This window comes from Lontra canadensis, unplaced genomic scaffold (genome assembly GCF_010015895.1).
Source record: "Lontra canadensis isolate GAN:19392208 unplaced genomic scaffold, GSC_riverotter_1.0 scaffold18, whole genome shotgun sequence".
NCBI lineage: Eukaryota > Metazoa > Chordata > Mammalia > Carnivora > Mustelidae > Lontra > Lontra canadensis.
Genome location: NW_022631012.1, coordinates 14,598,324 through 14,623,776, shown reverse-complemented (window position 1 = coordinate 14,623,776; position 25,453 = coordinate 14,598,324). Strand labels below are relative to the sequence as shown.

Here is a 25,453-nt window from a genome sequence, read left to right as displayed (position 1 = left end):
ATTTGATTTTATTTAAAATTTTACCACATGAATTTCATACATGAGAGAGAGAAGAAAAATATTTTCATTGCATTATCAGCCTCACAGTTCTTGTTAATAGCAAAAACACCAGTTTACAACGTGAACTAATGGAAAATTGTTAAACTCACCTAAAATAATCAATCCTTTTTTTCCCCTCTTAATTTAAATAAGCCCTTTTAAGACCCTGACTATTTAACTGCTATTTACTTGGGGAAGGGGAGACATGGAGAAGGTGACTGCATGAAAAGAAAAAAACAAAACAAAACAAAAAAAACACTTTTTTTAATTGTACAACAAAAATTCCCTCCAAGGCAAAACGACATTATGCCAAGTTCCACCCAGAATTAATGTTTAGGTTTAAATTATAAAGTCCAGAAAAAAACGGAACCACTAATAGACCCTTAAAGCTCGTGGCATTCGTCACTGCTGCTAGGTTATGTAAATGTTAAAACTGAAAACCCTTTGCTGACAGAAGTATTTTAATGAAGGTGCTATTAAGTAGACTCTCTGAACTTATTTAAAAAAAAAAAAAGGCTTTTGAGCTGTTTGATATAAATTCCACTCTAACGGGGATTATCCTTGGGACAGTTCTGGGATTATGAGGCCTCGGCCAGTAAGCGTTGACTGCCTATATTTTTCCTTTCGCTTTACCATTCTCAGAAAGATTTTTAAATATTGAACCCAAGAAAATTCTTAGCTACAGATCAAAGAAATATTGTTCTCTAACTCTGTCAACAGAGTCGAACTTTGGGCTCCAAATGTTCCGATGGCCAACATTATTCGTGGCTTCAGTATCCCCACAACAAGCAGGCATTAACGCCACTGGCTGGCTAGCTCCACTGTCATCAAAGTTGCCAGGAGCTCACAGTTTCTATGAACAGAGTAAGAAATATAGCCCAGAGTGAAAGAAAACTAGCCACTAATTTTGGCCGCTGCCGGCCGGCTCACTCCAAGTTGCTGAAAGCTCCACTCCCGGGGAATGAGTTCTGGAGGCTCAGCAGTGGAAAGGATTATGGATTTAATAATGGCTCCAGTGGCTTCCAATGGAGGCCAGAGCCTATGCATCCCAAGTGACAGTCTCTGTGACCTGAGGGACTGTCAGTGAGGAGCACACATGGAAACTCCCCCAACCCCATGTGTGCAGAGAAGAAATAAGGGTGCTCATGATTCACCTTCAACTTTCTCTCCCCCCTTCAGCCTGGTTATGACTTCAGAGAAGAAAGAACAGCAGGCCCAGGGATCACACCTAACCTTCACCCCCTCAGGTAGAATTTAAGAAAATTTTATTTCCTTTCTCAAACATCATACGAAGACAAAATCAATGAGCACTTTTAATTGTCTCCTGAGCAACCACCTCCCAGGGGCTCCTCTCCCAACTTCCCAGGGAGGATCAAGAACCAAATGGTCTCTCCCCCAAAACAGATTTTAGCTAATAAACACAACGAAGTAAGCGAAAAGCATTTCAGTTATTCTGCATCCTCTCCAAGACTAAAAATTTGTACATTGTGTGACAGGTCCACCTCATTTTTCTTAATGATGTTTTTATTATTCTTTCACTCAATTAAAGCAGAAATGGATATTGCATCTTCTGACTGTATAATTGTTATTGTAATCTGTTTTCGATCACTGCTTGGGAAATAGGTCCAAAACAACATAAACTCTCCACTGCCTCAGAAGGCAAGTCATTTTCTTTTACTACGACACTTAAAGAGACATTTATCATGCTGCTCTGTTAGCATCTTTGGATTATGATAAAAGAAGTTCTTGTTCTGTTAACCAAAAAAATACACTATTTTGAAAACACTGCCACTTAAGGAGTTTTGATAGGAATGCTTTTTCCTAATAAGCTACGAATTTTGCCTTTCCTCATACATACAAATAACTGGAACAAATGCAATAAAAATATGTGATTTTAATATGGGGAATAATCAAGAAATTTGAAAATCAATCATATTCAGTTATAAAAGAACTGATACACTTGCTTTCTAACCAAATACAAAAACAAGTTAAAAAAAACTCTTTTGAAGAAAGAAAAAGATATCTCTTTTGTGAAATGTGCTGCTGGGCACATTTCAGTAACTGTGCCACCATCAGTGGGCACCAAACAGTTACTGTGGTACGAAATGCCTACATTTTTTAAGTGGTAGCTTGCAGTGTTTCCCCTGAACTTTTTAACCTCTGTTGTTACGTTAAATGCTATCACTTAATAACCCTCTGTGCTAAGACAGAACTCCAGTCCAATGATAAGACAACTAGTTATGGAAAGAGCCAAATTTGCCTTATACCGTGAGCAACTAAAATGGAAATCTACTTCCCCCAGAGTTTTCCTAATGTGTCATAACCACAAATAAAGAACATTCTTACTACAATACGGCTGCCATAATTTGCTGATAACTTTATTGCAAGGTTCAAATTCTTAAAATTTCTATTAAAACTCTTTTTTTTTCATTTTAAGCATTTGCCAAACTAGTAACTACAATATTCACTAGTTTATTTTTAAAGTTTTAAAGGTACATACATCAATGAAAAATGGAAAAAATACATCCCATAAACCCCACTGCCATAATTATTTATCTAAGGCACATTTATTCCATATTAGGTCATTTTTACCTAGTTCTTAAAAAAATCTAAAGTAAAACTTTGCAAATGAGAAGAAAAGATACAAGTTGTAGAAGACCATTTCTGATGCAGTCTTTTACTTCATTATACTGATTTTGCCACAATTTTAAAATCACTTGCTACTAAACAGCAAAACAATCCTGCTAATTGAAAACAAAAAAATTACACAGATAGAGTTCCTTGCTTTTGAAAACTCCAGCATGGAACATTTTTACATAAACACTGCGTAGTGTGAGGTGCTCATAGGGCTTACTTCATGTAAAAGAAGAAAATAAATGTTTGGCTGATCACTGTCAATAAGGGAACCAATGTGATTTCAGAAAATGGAAAAGAACACACTATAGAGGCTACGTCCGTGCTTTTTTGGAAATCTGTAAGTACTCAACTGGCTTTTGTTTTAACTCATACCTCAATTCCACTCAGGGCCGTCTACTTGGACTTTGAAATATCTATCACATTACCCGTAAGTAGTAGGATGATGAATCCTTTGTATATAAAAATCCATTTTTAACACATAGACATTTTCAAACCTCTATCGTACTTTAAAATAAAAGGAATTCACAACTCTCTTTACTGGCACCCTAAATTAATGCTGGACAGCAGTGGTGATTGGAAGTGAGAAAGGCCCCATATAATCAAAGTCAGCAGAGGAAAATCACTCATTTTAAAATCACTATAAAGAAAAGAATGGAAGCTAAAAGGCAAACTCTCTTGATTTGTCAAGCTAAGCATAAAGGTCTTCTACTTGAAACTATTTTCACTTCTTTCTTTCTTTCTTTCTTTCCTTCCTTCCTTCCTTCCTTCTTTCCTTCCTTCTCTCTTTCTTTCTTCCAAAATAATGAGTTAAAATGTATGGGTTAGATCCAATATTTCACTGCTGTTCTTATTCTTGGGGGTGGGGGGGACGGTACTGCCAAAGCTTCTGAAAAGAGTTTGGGCTGCTAATTTTCCGTTCACAAAATCTAAATTCCCCTTATGCATCTCACACAACTCATGAAATAATATGAAACAGTATTATATCACTGCAAATTGAGACATTTTTATCAAAATAAAGAGCGATGATGCCAACATTTCATTTGTCATTTCCCACTTGTCACTTTTCACTGACAAACTGTTACACATACAACTTTTGTCAAATGCTCCATCTTTAAATATGTTCCAAAATGCCATTGTACCTCAGCATTCATATAAGGATGATAACAAAAAGTACCGCTACCACACCTTAGTCACATAGGTTTTTTAAAAAGCCTACTTATTAGATAAAAGAATATAAAGGACTTTTTATTAATTTACAGGATATGTAGGATAAAGTTTGGCTTTCTGAAATAAGACAAATTATGAACATATTTTATGCACCTAATGTGAGATTATTAATTATAAGAAACTTTTTTAATGGTGAAGAAACGGATCATTTTTATCTCAGCAGAAACCTAAACATTCTAAAAAGACCTAAAAAAATAACACAATTTGGAATTCATCTAGCCCTGTTAATGTCTTTTTTATATATGCATAGAGTCTCTACACTGAATTCTCTTTAAAAAAAAATAAAGGTTTTAAACTATTGAAGTAGAACCACCGAACTTGACAGCTTATCAGATATACCAAATAATTACCCTGTCTTGCCTAGAATAAAACTGACTTCCATACTCTTAAAATAACTCGAATTCATATCCCTACATCTTTAAAAAATGACAATAAGTCTGTTTATATATACATAAATATAATAATACGTATATATACAAGATATCTAAGATATACAGACTGATTGTACTAGTCACAACCCCCTGGGAAAGGATTATATTGCTTATTTTCTACAGGGGTTAAAAAACAGATGCCTGAAGGGACATCTATGTATTCCAACACACATACACACACATTTCACTGCAGATGATCTTGAATATATAATGGTCAGTGGGTTTCTGTTGATGGAACACAAGGCTTCCAAAATTACTTGAAACATCAAATTATGCTCAGGACTTTGAGGGGCGGATACCCTATGTTCTGTTTAATGTGTATGTTCCATTGCATATATTTTTTTTAACCAAGTATATCTTTATTTTAATAACAGGCCAAGGACTAAAAAACACTTTAGAGAAGGGCTATTTTTCTACCTCAGCAAAACTACAGAGGACATGCTAGATTGTTGGATGACCCCAAAGCCTAAGTTCATTCTATTTAAAAGATCTTAAACCCTTAAAAAAAAGAAAGAAAGAAAGAATGTAAAAGAGAAACACAAACTTTTCTCTTTTGAAATAATAACATTGAGTCCTCCCTATAAGTATGGTGGGGTTCATCCTTGGCTAAAATGAATTTAATGAGTTTTTGTCATTTTACCCAGGTTGACAATATGTTTCTAAATTTCCAAGCATTTTATACATTTTAATATGTCAATATGATTACTCTTTCATATCTGCACTCCTTTCAAAAAGTAAAATGTCTCCCTACAACTGCTAATATGGTGACTGCACCTGACCTGAACTGCATTTCTTTTAATCTAAAAGGAAATGTTCCACATGTAGACAATTAAACTAACTGTTGTTGTAGACAATGTTCAGCTCTAAATGAGGCCCTGCCCAACAATCGTGATCACATTTGCTTCCCTATTTGAATACATCAGTGTGTATTGCATAATGATTTTTTTTCCCCTTCTAACAAGACAGTTATGTTCTTCAAAGGGCTGCCTATTAGCAAGAAGAATAGGCCTACTTTGGGTCAACTAGTTTATAAGATAACTTTAACAGGCAATTTCTCAACAAAATTGAATCATTATTTTAAAAACAAATTCTTTAAAAAAAAAAAAAGCAAACTTTTTTCAAAAACAGCAAATATCTCTAAAAGATATTCCCAGTTTTCAAACATTTTCTCCTAAAATATAGAACATTTAACACCAAAAAATTATCAAAATTCAGAGGAAAATGAAAAATATCAAAAAGATTTCTGATGTTTAATGCCTCCCATCAGCAAATACACCATCTGGTATACTCAAGCGCTGTTCATTCAGTTTAAATAAAGCTGTCTGAAAGTTCTTCTTTAAGCCAAACATTTAAAAATGAAAATGCTTGTGTTAACAATGAATGAAGCACAATAATTTATTGCTGTTAAAGCATAACTGGCCAGAGCCTTTCAGCAGTCCAGGAGGAAAGCAGAATGCCTTGCTTCCTCTGGAAACTTGACTGGCATTACTTTCATTTTAGGGTATACGTTTTGTGGCTGTAGCATCACACACAGCAGAACATTTTAGGTACTTCTGTTAATGGTGGTAAAAGGGATCATCTGATTCTTATTTTCGTCATCCTTAATAATCTTCTCTTTTTCTAAATCTTCAAATAGATCTGTAAGTTTTAATCAACAATTTCACAAATATAAATTTCCCCACCATTAATCATCCTTTCTCAAAATCCTTATGGAGTGAATTACTAGCTGAGAGGGGACGCCAATTCTAGTAAGTGAATGTTACCCAGCAGGGATATAAAGCTGTCAACACCACGGTGCTCTTGCTTGCTCTAAACTCTCTCCCAGCCTTCATATGTTTTTTAAAGAGATATTAGCCTTTTTTTTTTCCTGGGGACCTTCTATAAAAGCTGACTGTCATACACATCTGAGCACTTATTTTATTACACACCTGCTTTAAAACACACTACTTAGATAAGAACAAAAACATCCGAGAAAAGTGTTGTAAAGACAAAGCAAAACTGATCTACTTTCTAATTGTCTTCTAAAGCTAACCACATTATAAACAACACACTAACTTTTAAGTCCCCTATTAAAACGCAACCTTGAAGACTGTGATAGTGTATCTACCATCTCAACTAGTTAAATCCAGACACTAAAATAATTTCTTTTTTTTCTTAACAAACACATTCTCAACAAAAACATACCAAACTGTCTCTCTAAAAATGTGAAATAATGGAAACAGAATTTACTATTGCAACCAATGTATTTAGAAACATTTATTCACCTCACTGCTTATCAAAAATAGTAAGATAAATTGCCATGTTATTGGGCAACCAATTAACTTAATGATCTCCCCTATTTTTAGGGGGAAAGCTTTTAAGAAAAAGCATCACTAAAGATTAACGAATACACCCTCCCAAATTTCGAGCTCTATTTTTTAAAACATAAATTATTATAACCATCTTTACAACACTGACAAGATTATAATATATCTGAAAATGGCAATAAATGATAGTTATAAATGTTCTGTAGTTGTCTATGCTTATTATATTGCTTTATAAAGAAAATTTAAAGAAAGAAAGGAGGGGAGAGAAATATAATCTATTTTATATTTACTCTATGTTCCAAAAAAAATCTTTCAATTACAAAGAACTGCTAACTAGAAATGTATTTTAAACATTATTTTAAAATTTAAAAAGTGTATTTTGCAAAAGGCTTTGCTTTTCTCTAATCTATACACATTATTAAAAGTTATAAAGAAATGGAATTATTTCCATCTCAAGGTACATTAGGAAACTATATAAACTTAAACCCCAAAACCAATATTAACATTCAATGAAAAACTTCAAACACTAAGTTGTTATAAAGTTTTCTAAATTAAAATCATTCCAAATAATCTATTGTGCTATATAGACCAAAATCTTCCTTTAAAAAAATATTTTAAAACCCACCACATGTAAACTCTTTTAACCACTTTATTATTAAGTATTATACATAGTACTTATTGAGACAAACTAATGACATCTATTTTCAGTTTGGAAAGCAACTAATAAGACCTTTGATATTACTAAATTAAAGTTCAGAAAAAATGACTAAAGCAGCTTGTTGAAACAAACCCATTATTCTTCCTGAAGACTTAATTTTGCTTTATATCAAATTTATAATAAGTGGTCAAATGTAAATCATAGTCTCAGAAAATAAGAAACGCAACCACTATTTTACGGAAAAGGTATCCCTGGTCAACGAAATTGATATGCTATAGGGAAAAAACAAAAAAAAAACAACACTTGTTTTAAGAAATCATAGTTGTTAACAATTACATTCTGAAATGTAATTTAGTGGATTTTAGTAGGTCTTCAGAAAGAAACCAAAATTTCAAGTACAAGTTTTTTTCTATGCGCATAAGGCCACTTCGAGAACACATCTCCTCCAAAGATTTCCCAGTTTTTCAATCAAATAGTATCAGTGCTTATACCACCTTACACTTGCTTCTATCATATTTACTATATATTTCTCTTTCATATATGCAGACACTTAAAGATGTTACAAGAAGTCTGAAGTTATTGTTCTGCTGTCAAGATAACACACAATACCACTTTTAGAAAGTGGGTTGCACTATCAAGTTTTCTTTTGCTTCATTAAAGTCTATCTTTAAGTCCGTAATATCTTAAAAGGTATGTAAGCCACAATGTATAGCCAAATAACTTTTTAAAGCTTTAAAAATTGTGAGAATGAGTACTTCTGGAGGGAGAGGAGTAAGATAAGGAACTAAGGCAAACCATTCTGAATGTCGACCATGAAGAAATAATAATAGCAGACCAAGTAAAAATAGAAACATGTTATTTTATAAAACGTCTGTTTTAACTCTTTAAAAGGGCACAGACATTTAGACTTAAGTCTGTACTTTGAAATACATACTATGGCTATTTAGAACATGGGGTTGGAGCTTATCATTAAGTTTTGCCATGGTTTTGCATCATTTCAGGCAGGCCAATACAAAGAATTATGTTAAATTAGCTAGTGCTGAAAATATTAGGGGGTAAAAATATTAGAGTAAATATTTACTCTATTTATTAGTAATATTAGAGTAAAAATTTACTTTACTCTAAAAGTAAAAAAAGATTTAAACTAATGTTTGATCTCAAACACAAAAAACTGCATGCCATGTAGAATTGTGCATTTTATATGTAGAAAACAACCAAGCAAATGGCATAAGCCTCAAAATATTTTAATAATGTTTACAATATGCATCTTTATTTTGTAAAATTTTTTCCTAATCACTTTAAAAGGGAGTGGTGTTTAAATAGTAAAATCTACAAAAGCTTTTCTTTAAATAATATTAAATTCTTGGGAAGGTAAACCAGCATGTAGCCATTAAGACCACTTTGCTATTTTTACCTGTTGTGCTATGACACACATGTAACAAAGTTACAAACGCATATGACTTTAAAATTCATAGAAAACGGTGACCTTAAAACCTCTAAGGGCCTGACAGATTCATAATGATTCCTTATTTCCCACTTGCAATGTGGCAGGAAATATTCCCAGTTGTTACTAATTTGTCTCGAAGCACTGTCCTAACGACAAAGTAACACCAACACTCTTGCTCCCGTGCATTAGAAACTAGTCCACAAAAGCGATCGCACCTAAACTTCATCTCTACAACAGACACTCTGAGGCAAAGCAAAAGAGTTAAATCACTAAAAAGCTCTCTAGGAAAATCTAGAAACAGTTAGCTGGCTGTGACATAAACCTGCCAACACCTCAGCACACAGTGGCAAAGTGCCCAAAAAATGCCACCCTCTGGGTAAACCACTTTCTTGTTTTAACTCTAGATGAAGCTACCAGTTGCAGATGAGAGGCGACGGGGGCATTATTTGGCAACCTGGAATTCACTTCCTGTAATCCTACACCGCGACAGCGCCTAATCAACCTGAACCCTGACACCCGGGCCATTATCGCCGGGCCGCGGGGCTGCGCGCGCCTCCCCGCTCCGGGCTGTTACCTCCCACGGCCTTGGCCACGGCGCCGTTGGGCCTCCCGCGGGCTCCCATGGGGCTGCCGTTCTGCTCCAGCCGGGCCACCTTCACCGGGGGAGGCCCCTTGACGTCGGGGCTGCCGCTCCGCCGGTCGGGGCTGTCCCGCAGACACGGGCTCTCGCTCCGCCGCTCCATGCTGCTCCGACTCGGAGACAAAGTTCCCACCGGCAGGTCGCAATAAAACGCGCAGGGACCTAGGGAGGGGGCGGGGGGTAGGGAAGGGGGAGGGAGAAAAAAGAGGGAAAACCGCTCACACACGTGATAGACGTTCAGGCCAGTGGCAGAGCGCTGCACCACAGCCACACAGACTTCCTCCCACGCTGCCTGAGGGGCCCGAGCCGGGAAGCGGGTCCCCACCTTACACTGGGCGGCCCCAAGGAAGCTCGAGGAGCTGCGACACTGCCCAGTCCTTCTCCAGGAGTCAGCACTCGGCGACGGCCAGCAGGCCAGCGCCCAGGGGCGCCCAGAAGTGGCCCATTCATTGGGACAGGGTTGGCATAAGCCGATCTCGGAGGAGACAGCCTCGCCGTGTGGGGGTCAGGGTTGCGGAAGAAGTGAACTTCATAAAAAGACATGTCACCCACTTGAGGAGGGAGTGGGGGACGTACCCAAGTCCGTGAGAAACCGAATTAACCACATGAGGAATGTACTGTGAGTGGCGGGGCAGGAGCCAAAGGCCTGGCATATGGACTCCTTGAATCCCCGCTTTTACCGCTACCGAGCAAGTCTTGAGACACAAACACACTTTGCACAAAACCAACCCCAATGCCGCACTAATGAGCGTCCAAAAACGTTTTGAGGTATTCACCGGAATACTCTCGTAATCACCTTCGCCGCAATGGCGGGGGCTACAATCGTTATTACTTTGGAACGTCCTCCTGTTCTTCCGATCTCAAGTGATTTGTAAAAAGCTCTTCAGCATAAAACACAGAAGCAAAAAGCATTTAAATTATTAGGTCAAGGAGCAGCCGATGAACCCCAATTTAAAAATTTCTCCAAAAAGTTTTCCTCTGGGTCTCTTGGCTGGCAGCGCGCTCCTCCAGGAACCCGCGGGTCTCGGCACCCCTGGATTTTTGGGGGGCGGCGGAAGAGGAGTTAACACCTGATGAGACGGCACTCGCATTGCCACTGCCATCCCCGAGAAGCAGGAACCCTGCACTGCAAAGTGCGCTAGGAATCCTCGCGGGCGCTCTCGCCAGGAGAGGAGCCGCGTGTCGAGGAGACGAGGTGGGGGTGGCAGAGGGGAGGTGAGAGGAGAGACGCGAGAGATGCACGGACCGAGCGGGAGGGCTGCGGCCGAAAATTCCGCCCGCACTCCCTCGGCCGCGCTGTCCGAGAGGGCGAGAGCTGCCGGGAGGGAACTTAGCCGGACCCGGGGCTTCCCCGAACTCCCGAGCTTGGCGTGGGAGTCCTCGCCCTGCGTACTTACTGCTCACGGTCTGTCTGTAACTTGGCTGGCTGAGGCTCTGTCCATGGAGCAAAAGTAGAGAATCCAGGGTGGAAAGTTTCTGGTGCTTTGCCTTGCGGTGTTCTCCTGGTCTTCTTTCCTCTTTACTCCTTCCCCTTTTCCTCTTTCCCAGGTCCTAACGTTTAAGGTCCTGGGTCAGGATGTCTTCTAGTGCAGAGATGGTTGTTATGATGATGATGATGGGGGGGGGGGGGGGGGGGGGGGGGGGGGTAGGGGGAGGAGGAGGAGGAGAGGGAAAGGAGGGTTCCTCCAAAGGGGCACCCGAGCGAGCGGGGGAGGAGACGGCGGAGGAGGGGAAAAGAGAGAAGGAGACTGAAAAAGCCTTTTCACACCTTCGGGAAGGAGACCCGTTCTGGAGAGAAAGGGCTGAGGACTGGGAGGAGGCGGAGGCGGGCCGGTGCTGCCGCTTCGCGGGTCTGCTAGTTCGCGAGGAGGCGCGGCCGGAGCCTTAGGGCCGGTGTCACCGAGAGCCGAGAAGGCGCAGGGACCCGAGACCGCGCGCGGGAGGAAACGCGGCGGCTGCCCAAGCTGTCACCTCCAGCCTCTCCCCTCTCGGCCGCCGCCGCCAGCAGCCGGAGCCGGACTCACTGACAAGCCGCAGAGAGATACACTGAGAGGGAGATGATTATTAGTTGCGTTGAGTCATCAGGCAAAGTGAGTCCTTTTGGGTTGTCCTCGGTTTCCGATTTCTCCCCCTCCCCCTTTCCGTCCCCAGATCTAGCGCCTTCAAAATAATAATTTGGGGTGGGGGTAGGGGAAGTCTCTGGGTTATTTCGGGATGGGGGTTGGGGGGGAAAGATCTAAACCCAAGCCAGACTGGTCCACCGCGATGAAGGAGAAGAGTGGGGGGCGGGGAGGAGGGCTGGGGAGGTTGCGGGGGGAGGGGGGCCCCGCCTGGCAGGAAATTAAACATCAATCAATCAATCGCTGTGAGCCCGGCGACCCAAACAGCGGCGGGGCTGAGGAGGAGGCAGAGGGACTGGCGAGGGGCGGGTGGGAGGCAGGGAGGAGGGCGGAGGAGGAAGGGGAGAGTCGGCTGTAGCAGAGCGGTGTGGCGAGGACCGCGCGCGTCGGGCGGCAGAGAACCGATGGCAGAGAAGCGAGTGCCGCGCGAGACGGTGGCCGAGGCCGGCGGGTGGGTGCGCCCGGGTGCAGGCGGGCGCCGGGGCTCGAGTCCGGTCCTCCTCCTCGCGGCGGGTCCTGGGCGCGGCCGCCTCGCCCAGCCCCGAGGCGCACTCGTCCCGGCGCGGAGGCGGCGGCGACAAGGCAGGCGCTGGTTGCCTCGTTTCCCGGCGGAGGCGCAGACCGACGCGCAGTCGGCGACCGCGGATGCCTCGGCTCCGGGTTCTGCTAACTGCGCGGAGTACTTTCGACTTTGGAGATAGGAGGGCTATCGCCTCCCCCACCCACCGCCTCCGCCCACCACCCACCGCCTCCGCCCCTCCGAGCAACTTTTCCCGAAGCCTCTGAGCTCCCCCTTCGCGCGGAGCCGGCCGTCCGGGCCCGCCGCGCCGCAGGACGCGCGGCGAAGGCCGCTTCTCCCTCAGAGCCGGCGCGGCCGTGGGTCCAGAACAATAGCCCGGGTGTCCTGAGTGGCAGGAGTACCGGCACGGCCCGCCGGGCTGCGGGTGGGACAGGAGAGGGGGCTGCGTGGGGGGCGCAGGGCGGGGGGCATCCCTGGATGACGTCCCTGGAGCGCTCGCGGCGCCGGCGACATCTCGAGCAGCTCAGCCCGGGCCGCCTGGAGGCCGTGACGCGGAGGCTGTGCGGGCGGTGGGGCTGCCTGTCCTCCAGCTGCGGGTCGGGGACTCCTGGGACCCAAGCGGCTCAGGCACTAGGTTTCGAGTACGGGCGGAGCGTGCGATGAGGACCGGGTCTCCTCGTCCCGGAGGAGGCCGCGCGGGGGCGTCCACAGCAGGTCCCGCGAAGGTGTAACTGAGCCACAAACTTTTGCCGACTCCCGCGGCCGCGGCCGCCCGCAGCCCGACTCCAGCCGCGGTGCTCATTTAAGGTGGCGCAGGCACTAGCGGAGCAGGCCGAGCTCCGGCCACGCTTTTGTCCCTGAGGTCCCGCTTCGGCGCGGGACCTCCTTAAAGAAAAGCACGTGGGCAGGGGCCGCGGCCCCCGCAAGACGCCCGGGGCGCCGGCTTACACTCGCTGTGCCGACCTTGGGCGGGAAAATGAGGACGCGTCCCCGCCCGCCTTGAGGCCGGTGAAGCCCCTCTCCTGGCGGCACCTCCAGTCCCTACCGCGCACCTTGTGTCTCCTTCCTAAACCCCTGGACGCGGAGAACTCCGCACCATCTCGCTGCCTGAGCCGCCGGTCCCCCTTAAGAAGTATCGGCTGTACGGCGGCGCCAGAGGGCCAAACTAAATTCGGTTTTGGGAAACGCGCTCCGGGGGTAATTCTGGAATTCTTGGGCCGGTGCACAGACAGCGGGAAGCCGCGTCAGCCTAGGGTGTCCGGAGGTAGGCCGCCGTCTACTCGCCGCACCTAGCCGGTGGGCGGCGTGCGCGCAGCCGTCCCCTCAGAGCGGAGGCCTGGGAGGCGAGGGAGCCTCTGGAAGAGAAAGGGTCCCAGAAACCAAACCTGCCCCGGCCTAAGTCTCAACGCCCAGATCCCGGAGAACCCCGCACCCAGGCGCCGCCCACCAAGTTCCAAAGGAGCCCGAGGCAACCCGGGAAGCGGTCGGAGCCCGGCGGGAGAAAGGAAGCGAGCTTGAGAGTAGACCTTCGGGGAGCCACCCTGGGAGTTTTAGGCAGCATTTTCTTTTCCCTGTTTTTTTGTTCCCCAAACCCCATCTCCCCCACTTCCCAGAACGAACGGGTTAGAGAAAATGCACAAATCGAAGTCTGTGAGAACAAAGTGGCTCAAGTAAACCAACTCGTGGTGGTATAGCTAAAAGGTTTTTGGCTGCAAAGAAACAAACTGTAAGTTTGATCAACAAACTTTTTTTTTTTTTTAATCTGTGCTTTCACGTCGGATTGGGAAGGGGGTTTTGCACAAAGCAACTACCACTGTCAAAGTTTGAGCCCGTTTTCAAAATGGGGAGAGGCGCAATTCTTATAAATATCTTAACAACGATAATAATGCTGTTTCTTTCCTTACCTTGGTGTTGAACTGCAGAATCCTCCTGCGGATCAGTGTCCAGGAACTTAGAAGAAATGGTGATATTAGGACTTCAGTACTTCTGGAAAAAAAAAATGCAAATGGTTTAGCCAGGATCTTTCCTGTCTGATTCGTCACTATTATTATATCTGATGATGCGAATGGTTGGAGCGATTCAATCTTAAGTCATTAATGAGCTATTTTATAAACACCACTGTCTGAAGATCTTCATTTACATTTTGCGAAGGAGATCACTTCGCTAACCTCACATGCTTATGTCAACAGCATAATTATGGGACTTCAGTCACACTCTTATAAACAACACAGCGGTATTGTTAATGAGTTAATATTTTATAAAGTGTAAATATTTTATTATGTTTTGAAGGGAACTATTGATTCTAAATTATTAAACCCCTGAGAAGGGTGACTTAAATAAAGTATACAATTAAGTACAATTAAATGTACGTGGTGGCTAGTTTGTTTTCAGACTCTGCACCCTTTTAAATTCATTGATTTTCTCATTATTAGAGTTTCTTCTTGTCCATTTTTGGTAGTGGCCAAAACTATCATTTTGGACAAAAGAACTCAAAATGTATAAAGGTGCGTTTAGCATGAAAGAAAATACGGAAACTATGAGTTATTACCAGAAATATATTTTTAATATTTGCAGATTTGTGTTTACTAACACATTTTACAAATTTCTTCTGATTTAAAAAAGGAGAATTCTAGAAAGTTTTGTGATATATGCGTGGTATGTTTTTCCCCCCCTTGAGTTTTGTCCCTAATAAAGGCCTTTTCTGTTTCAAATTACATAAGCTTTTTACTGCACAATTTTTTGTATTGACCTTATTTCAACTGAAGTAAGCAATTATTTTCACCATGTTAAATTTTGACAATTAGAAATTTGAAATAACATTTTTATCTTTTGCTAAGACTTTCTAGTTTTTAAAACAGTAAATAAATTATGATTCAAAAGTTTTGTTTGGTTTCGTTTTATATTCCTCAAGTGGTTTATTTCCAAACATTTTTTAAAACAAAATCACACTCAAGAAAAGAATTGGTTTTAATTACGTGTTTTTTTAAATAATTTGATCAAAAATGCATTTTTATACAGATAGTTTGCCCCAGTGCTCAAAGCATAAAGTTCACATTGGGGGACATTTTTATCCCTCATCTTGCTTCTCACTGACGTTTCTGTCGGGAATCTAAGACTTTTTCCCCCTCCTCCCCACCCCCAATTTTTTTCATATGTCATTTAGTCAAAGGTCGCCTGTCTTTCATAATCACACTGAGATTTGTTATTTTAAAAATCAACGGATCTTTATGCGCTGGGCTTAAACATGCATGTTTTTGCTTATTTTCATGTTCTCCCCTTTTCTCTCTATCTCTTGTCAGGCCTTTCTTCTCCTTTTATGGCCTGCACTTTTAATGGCAACATTTCTTGATTTCTCTCTCTGGACACGGAGGTTTCTACTGTGCTAGCTCTTGACTGTGGCCAGCCCTCCTTTCCCAATGACCGCGCAGGACGGCCTAGGCCCGACTGCCCCGGCGTAGGGTACCGGGTGCCGGGAGTGGAACGCCGGCCCTCAGCGGGGCCACCCACACCTCTGAGGGCCCAGCAACCATCACCAGGCCTCCTGGATTTCAAGTCCGGTCGCCCAGGCGCAGAGGCCCTCCCGGCGGTGCGCTGCCTCTTAGAGAACACGGGGAAGTTGTGCCGCCTTTTTCCCTCCACTCTCGTACGCACAAGAAAAACTCCACGGGAATTGCCAGCGTCGAAAGCCTTCAATGGCTCCCAGGAACCCACGCAGGCCTGCCTCTCCCCCTCTCCGCCCCCCCCCCCCAGCCCGGGGCACTTGCTCTGCTGGGGGCGAGAGGAGGGCGGGAGGGAATCGTTTCTTTCAAATGAAGCCCACACCAGTTCTGAAGCCAATTTCCGCCGCGGACTGTCCGGGGAGAGTTGGGCGACCAACATTTTCACGGACAGCATAACTGCCCCAGGCATGGATTGGAAATGGATGTGCCAAGGGGACTGGGACCCGGGGCCAGAACGCCCCGAGGGGAACGCGCCTAGAAGGCGGATCAACCAGGGTGGGCTCGAGCCCTTTCCCAGACTGCCCCGGGGCTTCTGGGGACTGACCAGAGCTCAGGGGCGGGGGACACTTACTTCGTTATCCGTAAGCCTTCCTCGTTGGCATCAGAGCCCGACAAATCCCAACCCGCGCCTGGCAAAGATAAATTACTGCTGGCTCCCCCAGCAGCTCTGGGGCCTGGGCGGGGGCGGAGCGGCGAGGAAGCCGTCGGGCCGCCTAAGGTACGGGCGGTGAAGGTCCTGCTCCCATCCTCAGATGAACGAGCCCCCGAGGCCGGGACGGAGAGACGAGTCCCAGGGAGGCGGCGGACTGGGGATGCGTGGCGGACAACTAGTTTGCATTAGACAGTGAGCTGAGCACCCAGGAGGTCGGAGGGTCGGGAATCAGGGGAACAGACAATGCAGACGCCCAGAGGACGGGAGGGGACACGCGAAGGTCGGCCCAGGAGCTGCCTTAGGCGAGGACTGGGAGCTTTGTGCACTGGGGTCCCAAATACAGGGAGTGGGAGAAGGCGTCGGGGGTGGGCACTGCCTGCCCCGAGTACGGAAAGCGAAGGGACATGATCTGAAGATAAGGGAGCCTCTGGCTGAAGGTGTGGACGTGTTTTCTCCGCGGCCGCAGGCTGGGAAGGCCAGGAAGGCGGAGGCCTGCGGCACAGAGCACAGCTCCCAGCGACACATGACAACGCCCCCAGGCTCCTGAATCCTTTCATTCTTTTTCAGAGTCTAGAGCTTAGTGGCTGGATCTCCCGCAGCATCGCAGGCAGAGACTTGACTGCCCTGCTAAACTAGTTTTTTCAAATAGAAATCGACTTTAAACGACCAGTAACAAGGCTATGGGGGACCGAAAACGGAAAACGCCCGCAGGAGCTGTCGCGGCCTCCCCGCCCCCACCCCGGGGCGGCCGGGGTTTGAGCCCGGAGTCTGGCTCCCGACCCGCTGCGTTTTCTGTCTGGAAACACCGAACAAGGAGGACGGGGTCTGTCACATCTCTAATCCTGGGACCCGAGGTAGCGACGAAGAACCCCGCGACCTCGACTCATCCTGAAGGCCCCGTCGCCTCGGAGCCCGGGTCACCGCCCGGGTCCCCGCACCGGAGATCAGGCGTCCTCTTCCGACAGCGCCACCGCGTGGGCTGCGACAGAAACCGGCTGCGCCTGTTCAGTCCGCGGCCTCCCGGACCCGGCCCTTCCGCGTCGCCCCAGTTCCGCGGGTTAAGGATGCGGCGGGGGATGGGCAGGTCCCCGGCCGGGATCGCAATCTGACCACCTTACACAAAAACCCGCCCCGCGAGCAAAACCTCGGCGGCGTCCCAACCCCTTGTAATGAAAAGCATATCTGGAAAGTCCAGGCCACCGCGTCCCACCCGTGCCCTAAACTACAGGCAGGGCAGCCTGCGTGCTGAAATTGGCGCCCACCCGCAGCAGGGGCGCGCGGGCCCAGGTACCCGGTGCCGGGCGGCCCGAGCTCCAGCCGCTCCGGGAGCGTCCAGCGACCCTGGGCCCGCGCTGGTCTAGAGCCGCGCGGGAGAGAGCGAGAAAGCCTGCTGCGGGACCCAAGGTGCCAGGCACTTACTGGGACCGAGGACGAAGCGGGGGGTCGGTCTGTTTGGCGGTCCAGACCTTTCTGGAGTGGCAAGGAATTCAGGGGCTTTCCTGGGCTGGTGACTCGCCTGTTCTCTCCGTCTCACGAAGACCCACGGAAACTCTCTTAGCGAAACTCTCTTAGCCAGTCTTGACCCCCGGGTTAACTCCTGGGTGCCTGTGACAGCGGTGTCCTGGGGCTCGGTTCTTCCCGGCCCCGCCGCGCCTTGCCTCGGGGCCCCGCGGCCGAAGCCAGCTGAGCTAGGCATCACCTCGAGCTGCCCCAGCGCTACGTCAGATTTGGAGAGAGCCCCCATGTCGGCCTCAGAGGACTTCGGTGGGTAGGCTGGGGCTTATTTTTTAATAAATTCAACTGTTAACACGCGCGCCCGCACGCACACACACACATTTTGGGACTGTCAGCTACTAAAAGGGACAACGGCCCAGAAAGGTGTAAATTCACCTGGTGCCTATCCAATTACAAAACTCTTAGCCCCACACAGAAGAGAAGTGAGCTCTGAAGGCCGAGCGATCGCACTCTTGCGGGTCGCCAGGTTAGGGACGAGAACCGGCGTGCTGTCGCCGGGGCCGCAGGGGCCGGTGCCCAGCCATGCCCGCGGCGCAGCAGCTCCGCCAGCGCGCTGAGTTCCGGTGCCCATTGTCCGCCTGGCCTGCTCACCCACACCCTCATCATTGGCCGTGACCCGTTCGCTTCTAAATTCTAATACCCGTAGGCCACGCGGAGCTACCTCCAAGCGTGCCAGGCCCGGCCCTTGCGCCAAGTGGCTCACCTCAGCTCGCTGCGCCCGCCTTTGCCCCCCGGTGCCAAGTGCCGGGCGAGAGGCGGCGGGTCAGGACGCGGACGACGTCTGCTCACCTCCAGAAGCCGACAGTGGGTGCCTGCGGCGTCGCTCGTCCAGCCCTGGGGCTGATTTAAATAACTAATAAGCTCAGAGAAATTTTACGAGGGGAACTTTTCCTTCTAGTATCAATAAAGCCTAGTAATTGGGTTCGTTGGTTACCTAAGCTCGAGTTTCCTAGTCTGTCTCTCTCCTCTCTCTCTCTCATTCAAAAGCAACGTTTAAAAAAAAAAAAAAGGCAACTGTGTGCGTTTGTGTGGGGTGTGCAAGTGCGAGTATGTGAAAGAAGTTGTTTCAAAAGTCCTTCTTCGCTGAAGAACAATCGTCATTGTCGCTGTGCTGTGAAGAGTTTTGAAAGGTGAACGGTTGTTATTTCAGAAGAGAAAAATGTTGACAATAATTCAAGTCTAACAACACAAGTATGAAACAAGGGAGCGAGGTTTCTAAAGATGTTTCCTTTTGGATGTGACAAAGACATTTGCAGTGCTTCCCTAATAGTTTGCATTTTAATTAACTTTTACTACATTTTGACTTCAACTCCTGGATGGTAGCAGTATCTGTTGTTTTCAGTAAAGACTTCTATACCCATGCACTCTAAATTTTTGTTTAAATTTTCTAATCTTTTCGAAAGCATGTTCTTAGTCATAAAGAATTTTTTCCACCTGGGAACCATGCCTCAATTTAAAAATATAAAAGACCTTTCATGAGTAATAACTGCAAATAGCCCATTCGTTTGTGTCCGCAGAGTTGTTGGCGCCTATACAAAATCTCAAAAATCTAAAGGCAATCTAAGCATGTTTCTCTCCAATCTTATATATGTATGTATATATATACATATATATATATATGTTTTCATTTGCTATATGGAAGTAAAAAAATCTTTTAAAAGACTTTTTCGAAAAGCATTATGCTAAAATTTAACTGAACTTAAATTCCCTACCAGATACAACGTAACCAGTGCCTGCTAACGTCAGCCTAACGAAATGAAGAGTATTTCTGAATCAGATTACTCTTGGGGTCAGAAGCTAGTCAATGAAAAGCAATGAGAATTCAAGTTTGCAAACCATGGAGGGTGGAGGAGGCAGCTCCCCAAGTTCCCAGGAACACACCCAAACCTGTGCGCTCGTATCTTCTGTGTTTACATATTATGGAGAACTTCTCCTTTTCACTTTTAGTGAGAAAATCCATGAGCTCCCCTTAGATCGTCTGGTTTCAGGCTGTGAGACCCAAAGTCAGCTCGAGGGTCCCTTTCTGCCAGGTAACTTCCGGAGGCCCCGAATTTTTCGGAGGTAGACCCAGCCCTTTGCATATTCCGGGCAGAAAGGGCGTCTTGCGGGCCCTTCCCAGCGCCGCTACTTCCCCAAGCTCTCCTCGGCACCCGCGGGCTGATGGTACCAGAACGCCTGACCCTCATCCAGCTTCTTGAGATCGCGCCACGGCGTCGGCACTTGGCTGAAGAGGGAGTGAACCTTGGGCTATGGGTGTATACGCCCCGTTTCTCGCTTTCCCAGAGGATTACAGACAACTTCCCTTCCCATTTGCTCGGGTTGAGCTCCTGTTCCCACCCATCCCCTCCAGTCTTGCCCTCACCAGGCTCCTAGCGCCCCACCATAGGGGCTTCGCTCTTAGGGCACTCACCGCAGCGGCCCCTTGTCCCCCACGCTGACCACCTTAAGGGAGGACGTGTCCTCTCCGCGCTGTCCTCCGAGCGCCAGAAGTCGAGTACAGTGGCAGGGAAAGATGGAAGGATTGGGAAGGAAAGCGCAGGGCTGAGTGGGGTAACTCAGAGCCTCAGCGTTGAGCACCTCAGCCTCCCCCAACAACCTGGGGCCTCCCTTCCCTCCCCGGGCTTCCCGGGCAGGTCTCACCCTGGTCTGCGGGTCCCCAAGGAGCTGCTCCATCAACCAGGTTGTCCCCGGCTTTTAAGGATCTCCCCTTACCCCATACCTTCTAGCTGTTTCGAGTTTGGGTTTCAGTTAAGCTGTTTTCTAAGGTCGTAGAAGCTCCACTTTTTTTTTTTCTTTGCCTCATTTACACTCCTTTCTTTAAAGAGCATCCCTCAAGCCTAGCTTCTGCCAGACCCTGTGCGATCTCCCAGAGCTCTATGTGCAAGAGGAGAAGTGATTTGTCTGTTTACAGCAGGTTTAATTAAGACAGTTATGTGCCGTGAACTCTTCGGGCCCCAATCAATGCATTTTGATTTGGAAAGTCAAATAGAATCACATCTTACTCTTGCGGGTCCCGGTTGGCTGCCCAGGCTGGCGATAGATGCTGTTGTCCATCTACACCCACCTCACTGGACCTGAACAAGTCTCTCCCACAAATCTAGTCATCCTGCTTGTCCCAGTGACCCCCCAGGTGGGTCTTTCGGCAAGATCAAGGCCTTCCTGGTCAGGGCAAGAAAGGCTGAGCACACAGTGCACTGCCGGGGACCTTTAGCTGAGGAGCCTGACCCTGAACTTCTCTGGATCCTGCTTCCTGGCTGCCAAACCGCTCCCTAGCCCCAAGCCCTCGTCCTCTGCTCTCCTTTGCCCCAACCCAGCAGAGAAAGCCAGAGAGGCAAGACTTTCCTTTTCCCTAGTTGTGCATCCAGTATCCTACCTTCCCCCAACTCTCTGACTTAGGTGCTGGGCTGCAGCAGAAGCCTTTTTCTAATTTGTCATCATCAGAAACCTCAGACAACTGGAGTGTAAAACCTTAAGGGCTTCCAGGGATACAATGACTTCAGGAGCTCAATGAAAGGGGGGTGGGGAGGCTGAGGGTTGGGGACAGGGACGCCTGACAGACGTCCCAATTTGCCCTCGTGAACTTTCCTCCCTTGGCAGCCCGGCTGCCCTAGCGTGAGCAGTTACCCACCCTCCCTCCTACCTCCCTCCCAATCCGCTCACTCCCCCCTCCCAGACTTTCTGGAATATCCCACCACTTTTTCAGCCCTCGAAGAGGAAAGGGGCTAGTGAGCGTGTCAAAGGTCGCTCAGCCTCCTCCCCTCCCCTGGTGTTGTCCAGCTACCCAGGACTCCGGAGCCAGAGCCCTGTGTTGCCTGCCTTACTAGTCATGACACCTTAGGGGTGTGTGCATCTCATCTGCTCCTCTCCCATCCCCCAGGGGTAGCACCCACGTTGCCGGCCCTCCTGCGGTTCTGACCCCCGGAAAGCTGCGGACCTGCCACTAACTTCATCATACCATCTATAATCCATCCCCTCGGTTTTCAGTAGATCTGGAATCCAACAAGGGTAACCATATATATATGTAGATAGATAGGATTTGGGGGCTTGAAACATTCTGAGCATGTTGGGGGGCGGGGGGCAGTGTCGGGGGAGTTGTCCTGAAAGCTGATGGGAGCAGCCACCTTTGCTGCTGCCAAGGCCTTGACCGGGTCAGCTGCGGTGGCTGTATGTGCTAGGGCTCCCAGGACAAACCCCCTCCTCCGCCTCCCGCACAGGGGGCAGAATTAGGTTGGAGAGTTGAGTTTTAGGGGCCTTTTTTAAAAAATTGTTTTTATTTCTGTAAAGGACTAATGCCGGTACTAGACGGGTGCAGCAGTTGGCCGCAAAGTAGCCTGTGACTCGCCCCTCCCCCCTGTTGTCAGGCAGCAGAGGGTGACAGTCTGGCATGAGCTCTGGTAAAGCTGCCTGGCAGGGCTTTGGGCCTTGGCATCCAACTGAGGCCCAGTAACCCCCATAATGCGTGCATCTTGCCTGGGGTGTCTGTGTGTGCGTGTGGGTGTAGGGAGAGCTGGGCTACTGCTGTATTCACCGCGTCAGCGCCTTCCCGCGCTGGGGCTCAAGTGTGGACGCAGTGGACGAGTCCATGAATCAGCTCCACAGCAGAGGGGTCGAAGAAACACCCACCTCCGTTAAATGGTCTGTAGGCAGCTGCGGATGCTGCCCCCTCTCCTCCTCTGAGCAGGCGTGAGGTGGCCCGGGAGCCCTGCCAGCAGCCCCCGCCCCTCAGGCGGAGCTCGGGTCCTGGCAATCTCTGCACTTTGTCATCACGCCCCAGTATTTGACATTCGCAATTATCTGCAAATACCCTGATCGGTTTGTATATGAAACACTTTTTTTCCTGCCTTAAGGTTGGAATCTGGTAAGTTTCAGACAAGTGGTTGCGGGGGGAAGGGGACCCGGGGGACCGCGGGGGACCGGCCCAGTGAACCGGGCTCGGCTAGGTAGACGACGGGAAGGGACGGATATGCGTGTTGTCCCCTCCTCCCCCAGCCCTGCTCAGATGCAAGGCCACGCGGAGCTAAGGAAGGGCCAAGGCCGCGACCCTCCGGTCCTCTTTTGAAAGGAGCGCCCCCTAATCCGCGTGAGAGAAAAGGTGAGAGGGGAGCGGAGATCCGACCAGAGGCAAGGCCCGGAGGTTATTCATCTTGATAATCGGAAAGGGTGCTGCCCGGCCTGGTGGCTGTCACCGAAAGTGTCAGTCACCAGCTCTTGACCCCGCTGCAGAAATTACCTGCTCTAAGAGACATTCTGCGGAGCCCTCCGCTCGGAGCTCTCCCCGCCCGCCGCCTGCGGAAAGTAAACCGCGTCCTGGTTCGAAGGAAGCGGATGCCCCTTTGACCTTCCTCCTCCCCCAAACTGTTCCTAAGTCCAGAAGGGCCAGCTCCGGGATCTCCCACAACTCCTACATCGCAGCTTCCGGGCTACCTGCCCATCACACAGCCCGTCTACAAAAAGGAAAAGACAATACAAAACAAAAAACAAAAATTGTTGGGGGTGGCGAGGGAGGATAAAGGAGTGAAATTACGAGTCTGCGTTTTCCTACTGCCTTAAGAGCCCCATCCTGGCTCTGGGCTGGTTCCAAGGGCCTGGAGCGCACAGACGGTGCGAAGTGCACACAGCTCCAGTGCGCGGGGACACGGTGTCTTACTGGCCAGCAAGCTCAGCTACTTTGCTACAGGTATATTAGCAACTTTAGAAACACCAAACCGTGCAGGGAAGCCTCTTTGCACTCAATTTGCAGCTCTGCTACAGACACCGGGCTAAGTTGCTTTTCCCACATATTACTCACAGTTTCCGGGAAAGTGGGAGGAGGAGCAGGTTAGAGAAAGGTGGGGTGGTTGGGGGATATTGCAACACCTTCAAGAAAAATCGGGGAGGGGGGTGTTATAAAGTCCGTCTTTGTAAGAGCCCAACATTCAAAGCCTTGGTATATTCTGAAAAGGAAAAGAGAAGACAGAAGCAGGTCGAAAACGAATCTCTCCGTCCCCCAACTCCCAAAACCCCCAGAAACTCCCAGCCCAGTTCACTCCGACTGCATACACACAGTGTGTTGAAAAGACATCAGTTCTCTCGGCTCCTGCTCAGTGCAGGCGGGCAAGGAAGCACCGGTGGCTGGAGAAGGTCCTTACAGTCTACCCTGGTGCCCTTGACCTAGGGAGAGCCCCACACTGGAAAGGCCACTGAGATTGGAGCTGAGGTCACTTTCTCCACCCTCAGGTTGCAAGCCCTGTGACCCTGTGCCCAAGGCCTCCCGGGGGAGCAGCCTGCCATGCCAGAACATTGGCCTTCCTTTCCCTGGACTCCTTGGAATTTGGTCTGAAGTGAGGCCGACTGCGGACACCCACCAGGGCGCTTAGATGAGGCCCTGTCACAGCTGTGGATGCCAAGACTGGGCATAAGGGCCTCAGGAGAACCAAGCTGGCGGGTTTCCCCAGGGTCAGGGGGGTGGGTCACGACCTCAGAGGTGCCAGGTGGTGGGGTGACACCCACCGCGCCTCCTGCCACCTTCAGGACAGCCCTCTGCCTGCAGAGAAGGCAAAGGCAAGACGCAGTATGACGGATCAAACCTTCACCCTTTTACAGTCTTTTTTTTTTTTTTTCCGTGTCCTTATCTTTGTAGATAGGTGTATGGCTGCTATATTCCAACAGCTTATTCTACACGAAATGCCCCGAGGATTGGACCAGACTTCGCAGATTCGGCTTCCCAGGTGACTGCTCTTAGGTATTCTGTTCCCTACCCGCTGTCGGCGCTCCGGGAAGAACCCAGGGCGGAGCCCACTGTGGCAGGACCGAGAGCCGTTCGGGCCCAGCAAAATCCTCCTCCTCCGAACCTGCGCCGGAGCGGCCACCTGGGCCGCGCTCCTGCGGCGCGCACCCTCAGCGAACGGGCGTCCCCGAGCACGTGCAAGCATCCTCCCACTTGGAAACAAATTTGCCCCGCATCTGTCACCCCAAACGGCTTTGCCTTCGGGGCTGTACTGAGACCCAAGACCAGGGCAAGAAGTCGCGAAGACGAGGGCCGGAGGCTGGAGGTCTCCTCTGCTCACCTTGACTTGAGACACTCGAAGACCCCAGTTAACTATCGATTGTATCTGGGCCGACGGGTGCAAAGTGGCTGCGCCCCGCAGAGGCACTCGCTCCCCGAATCCGGGTTTCCAAGGGCATCTGGTGTCGGGGTAGACTGCACTGGCTACCTGCGGCGCGCGCGCAGATCCCGGGCGGGGAGAGGGCGCGTGTCACCGGACGGTCGGTTGCCTCTCCGGGGTCGGCCCTGACTTTGTTGGTAACTTAAGAAGCGCCTCTGAACTCGGGGAGCGCGTGTCGGGGCACCTCCCTGCACGGTCCCCCACCCCCTGCCTTCCCTGGCCTCGAATCTTACCATCCCGCCCCACCCCCCACACAGCCCCGCCCGCTGGAGGCGCGCGGCGGGCCCTCGGTTTACGGAGCCGCCGTTTCAGATGTTTATTCACAGCTAATTGCTTATGCAGGAAAATGCTCGTTACCCGGGCCGAGCGCTTCCGCCCTGGGCTGGTCGACCCCGCCGGCGGCAGCTCGCTGATCCCACCCGCGAAGCCGCGAAGGAGCCGGCGGCAGGGAGGCGGCTGCGTGCCACCCGGGGCCCGGCCGCCAGCACTGCTCCGGACTCCCGGTAGGGGGAGCACCTCGGGCGCCAGGCCAGCCCGCGTCCGGGCCTCTCGGGTCGGCCCTGCCGCGGGCCGCAACCCAGAACGCGGCGGCCTTTCACCTGCGCTTCCGCGGGGC

At 48.6% G+C, this 25,453-nt stretch overlaps 1 protein-coding gene across 4 annotated transcripts in view; it reads right to left on the bottom strand.

The window, feature by feature from the left end:
• The window catches only part of SATB2 (SATB homeobox 2), a 188,252-nt gene extending 169,840 nt beyond the window's left edge, over positions 1-18,412 (bottom strand). Inside the window, exons 1-3 of one of the 4 annotated variants that reach the window (XM_032860144.1) lie at positions 18,396-18,412; positions 13,930-14,011; positions 9,320-9,547 (exon numbers count right to left, since the gene is read on the bottom strand). In XM_032860144.1, coding sequence (XP_032716035.1) covers positions 9,320-9,488 — 169 coding nt within the window. In that variant the 5' untranslated portion in view covers positions 9,489-9,547; positions 13,930-14,011; positions 18,396-18,412. Of the gene's footprint in view, positions 1-9,319; positions 9,548-10,782; positions 10,985-13,929; positions 14,012-16,096; positions 16,188-18,395 lie in introns of those variants that run through there. The other 3 variants (XM_032860143.1, XM_032860145.1, XM_032860142.1) reach the window with 3 other exon arrangements.
• Positions 18,413-25,453: the final 7,041 nt, after the last annotated feature.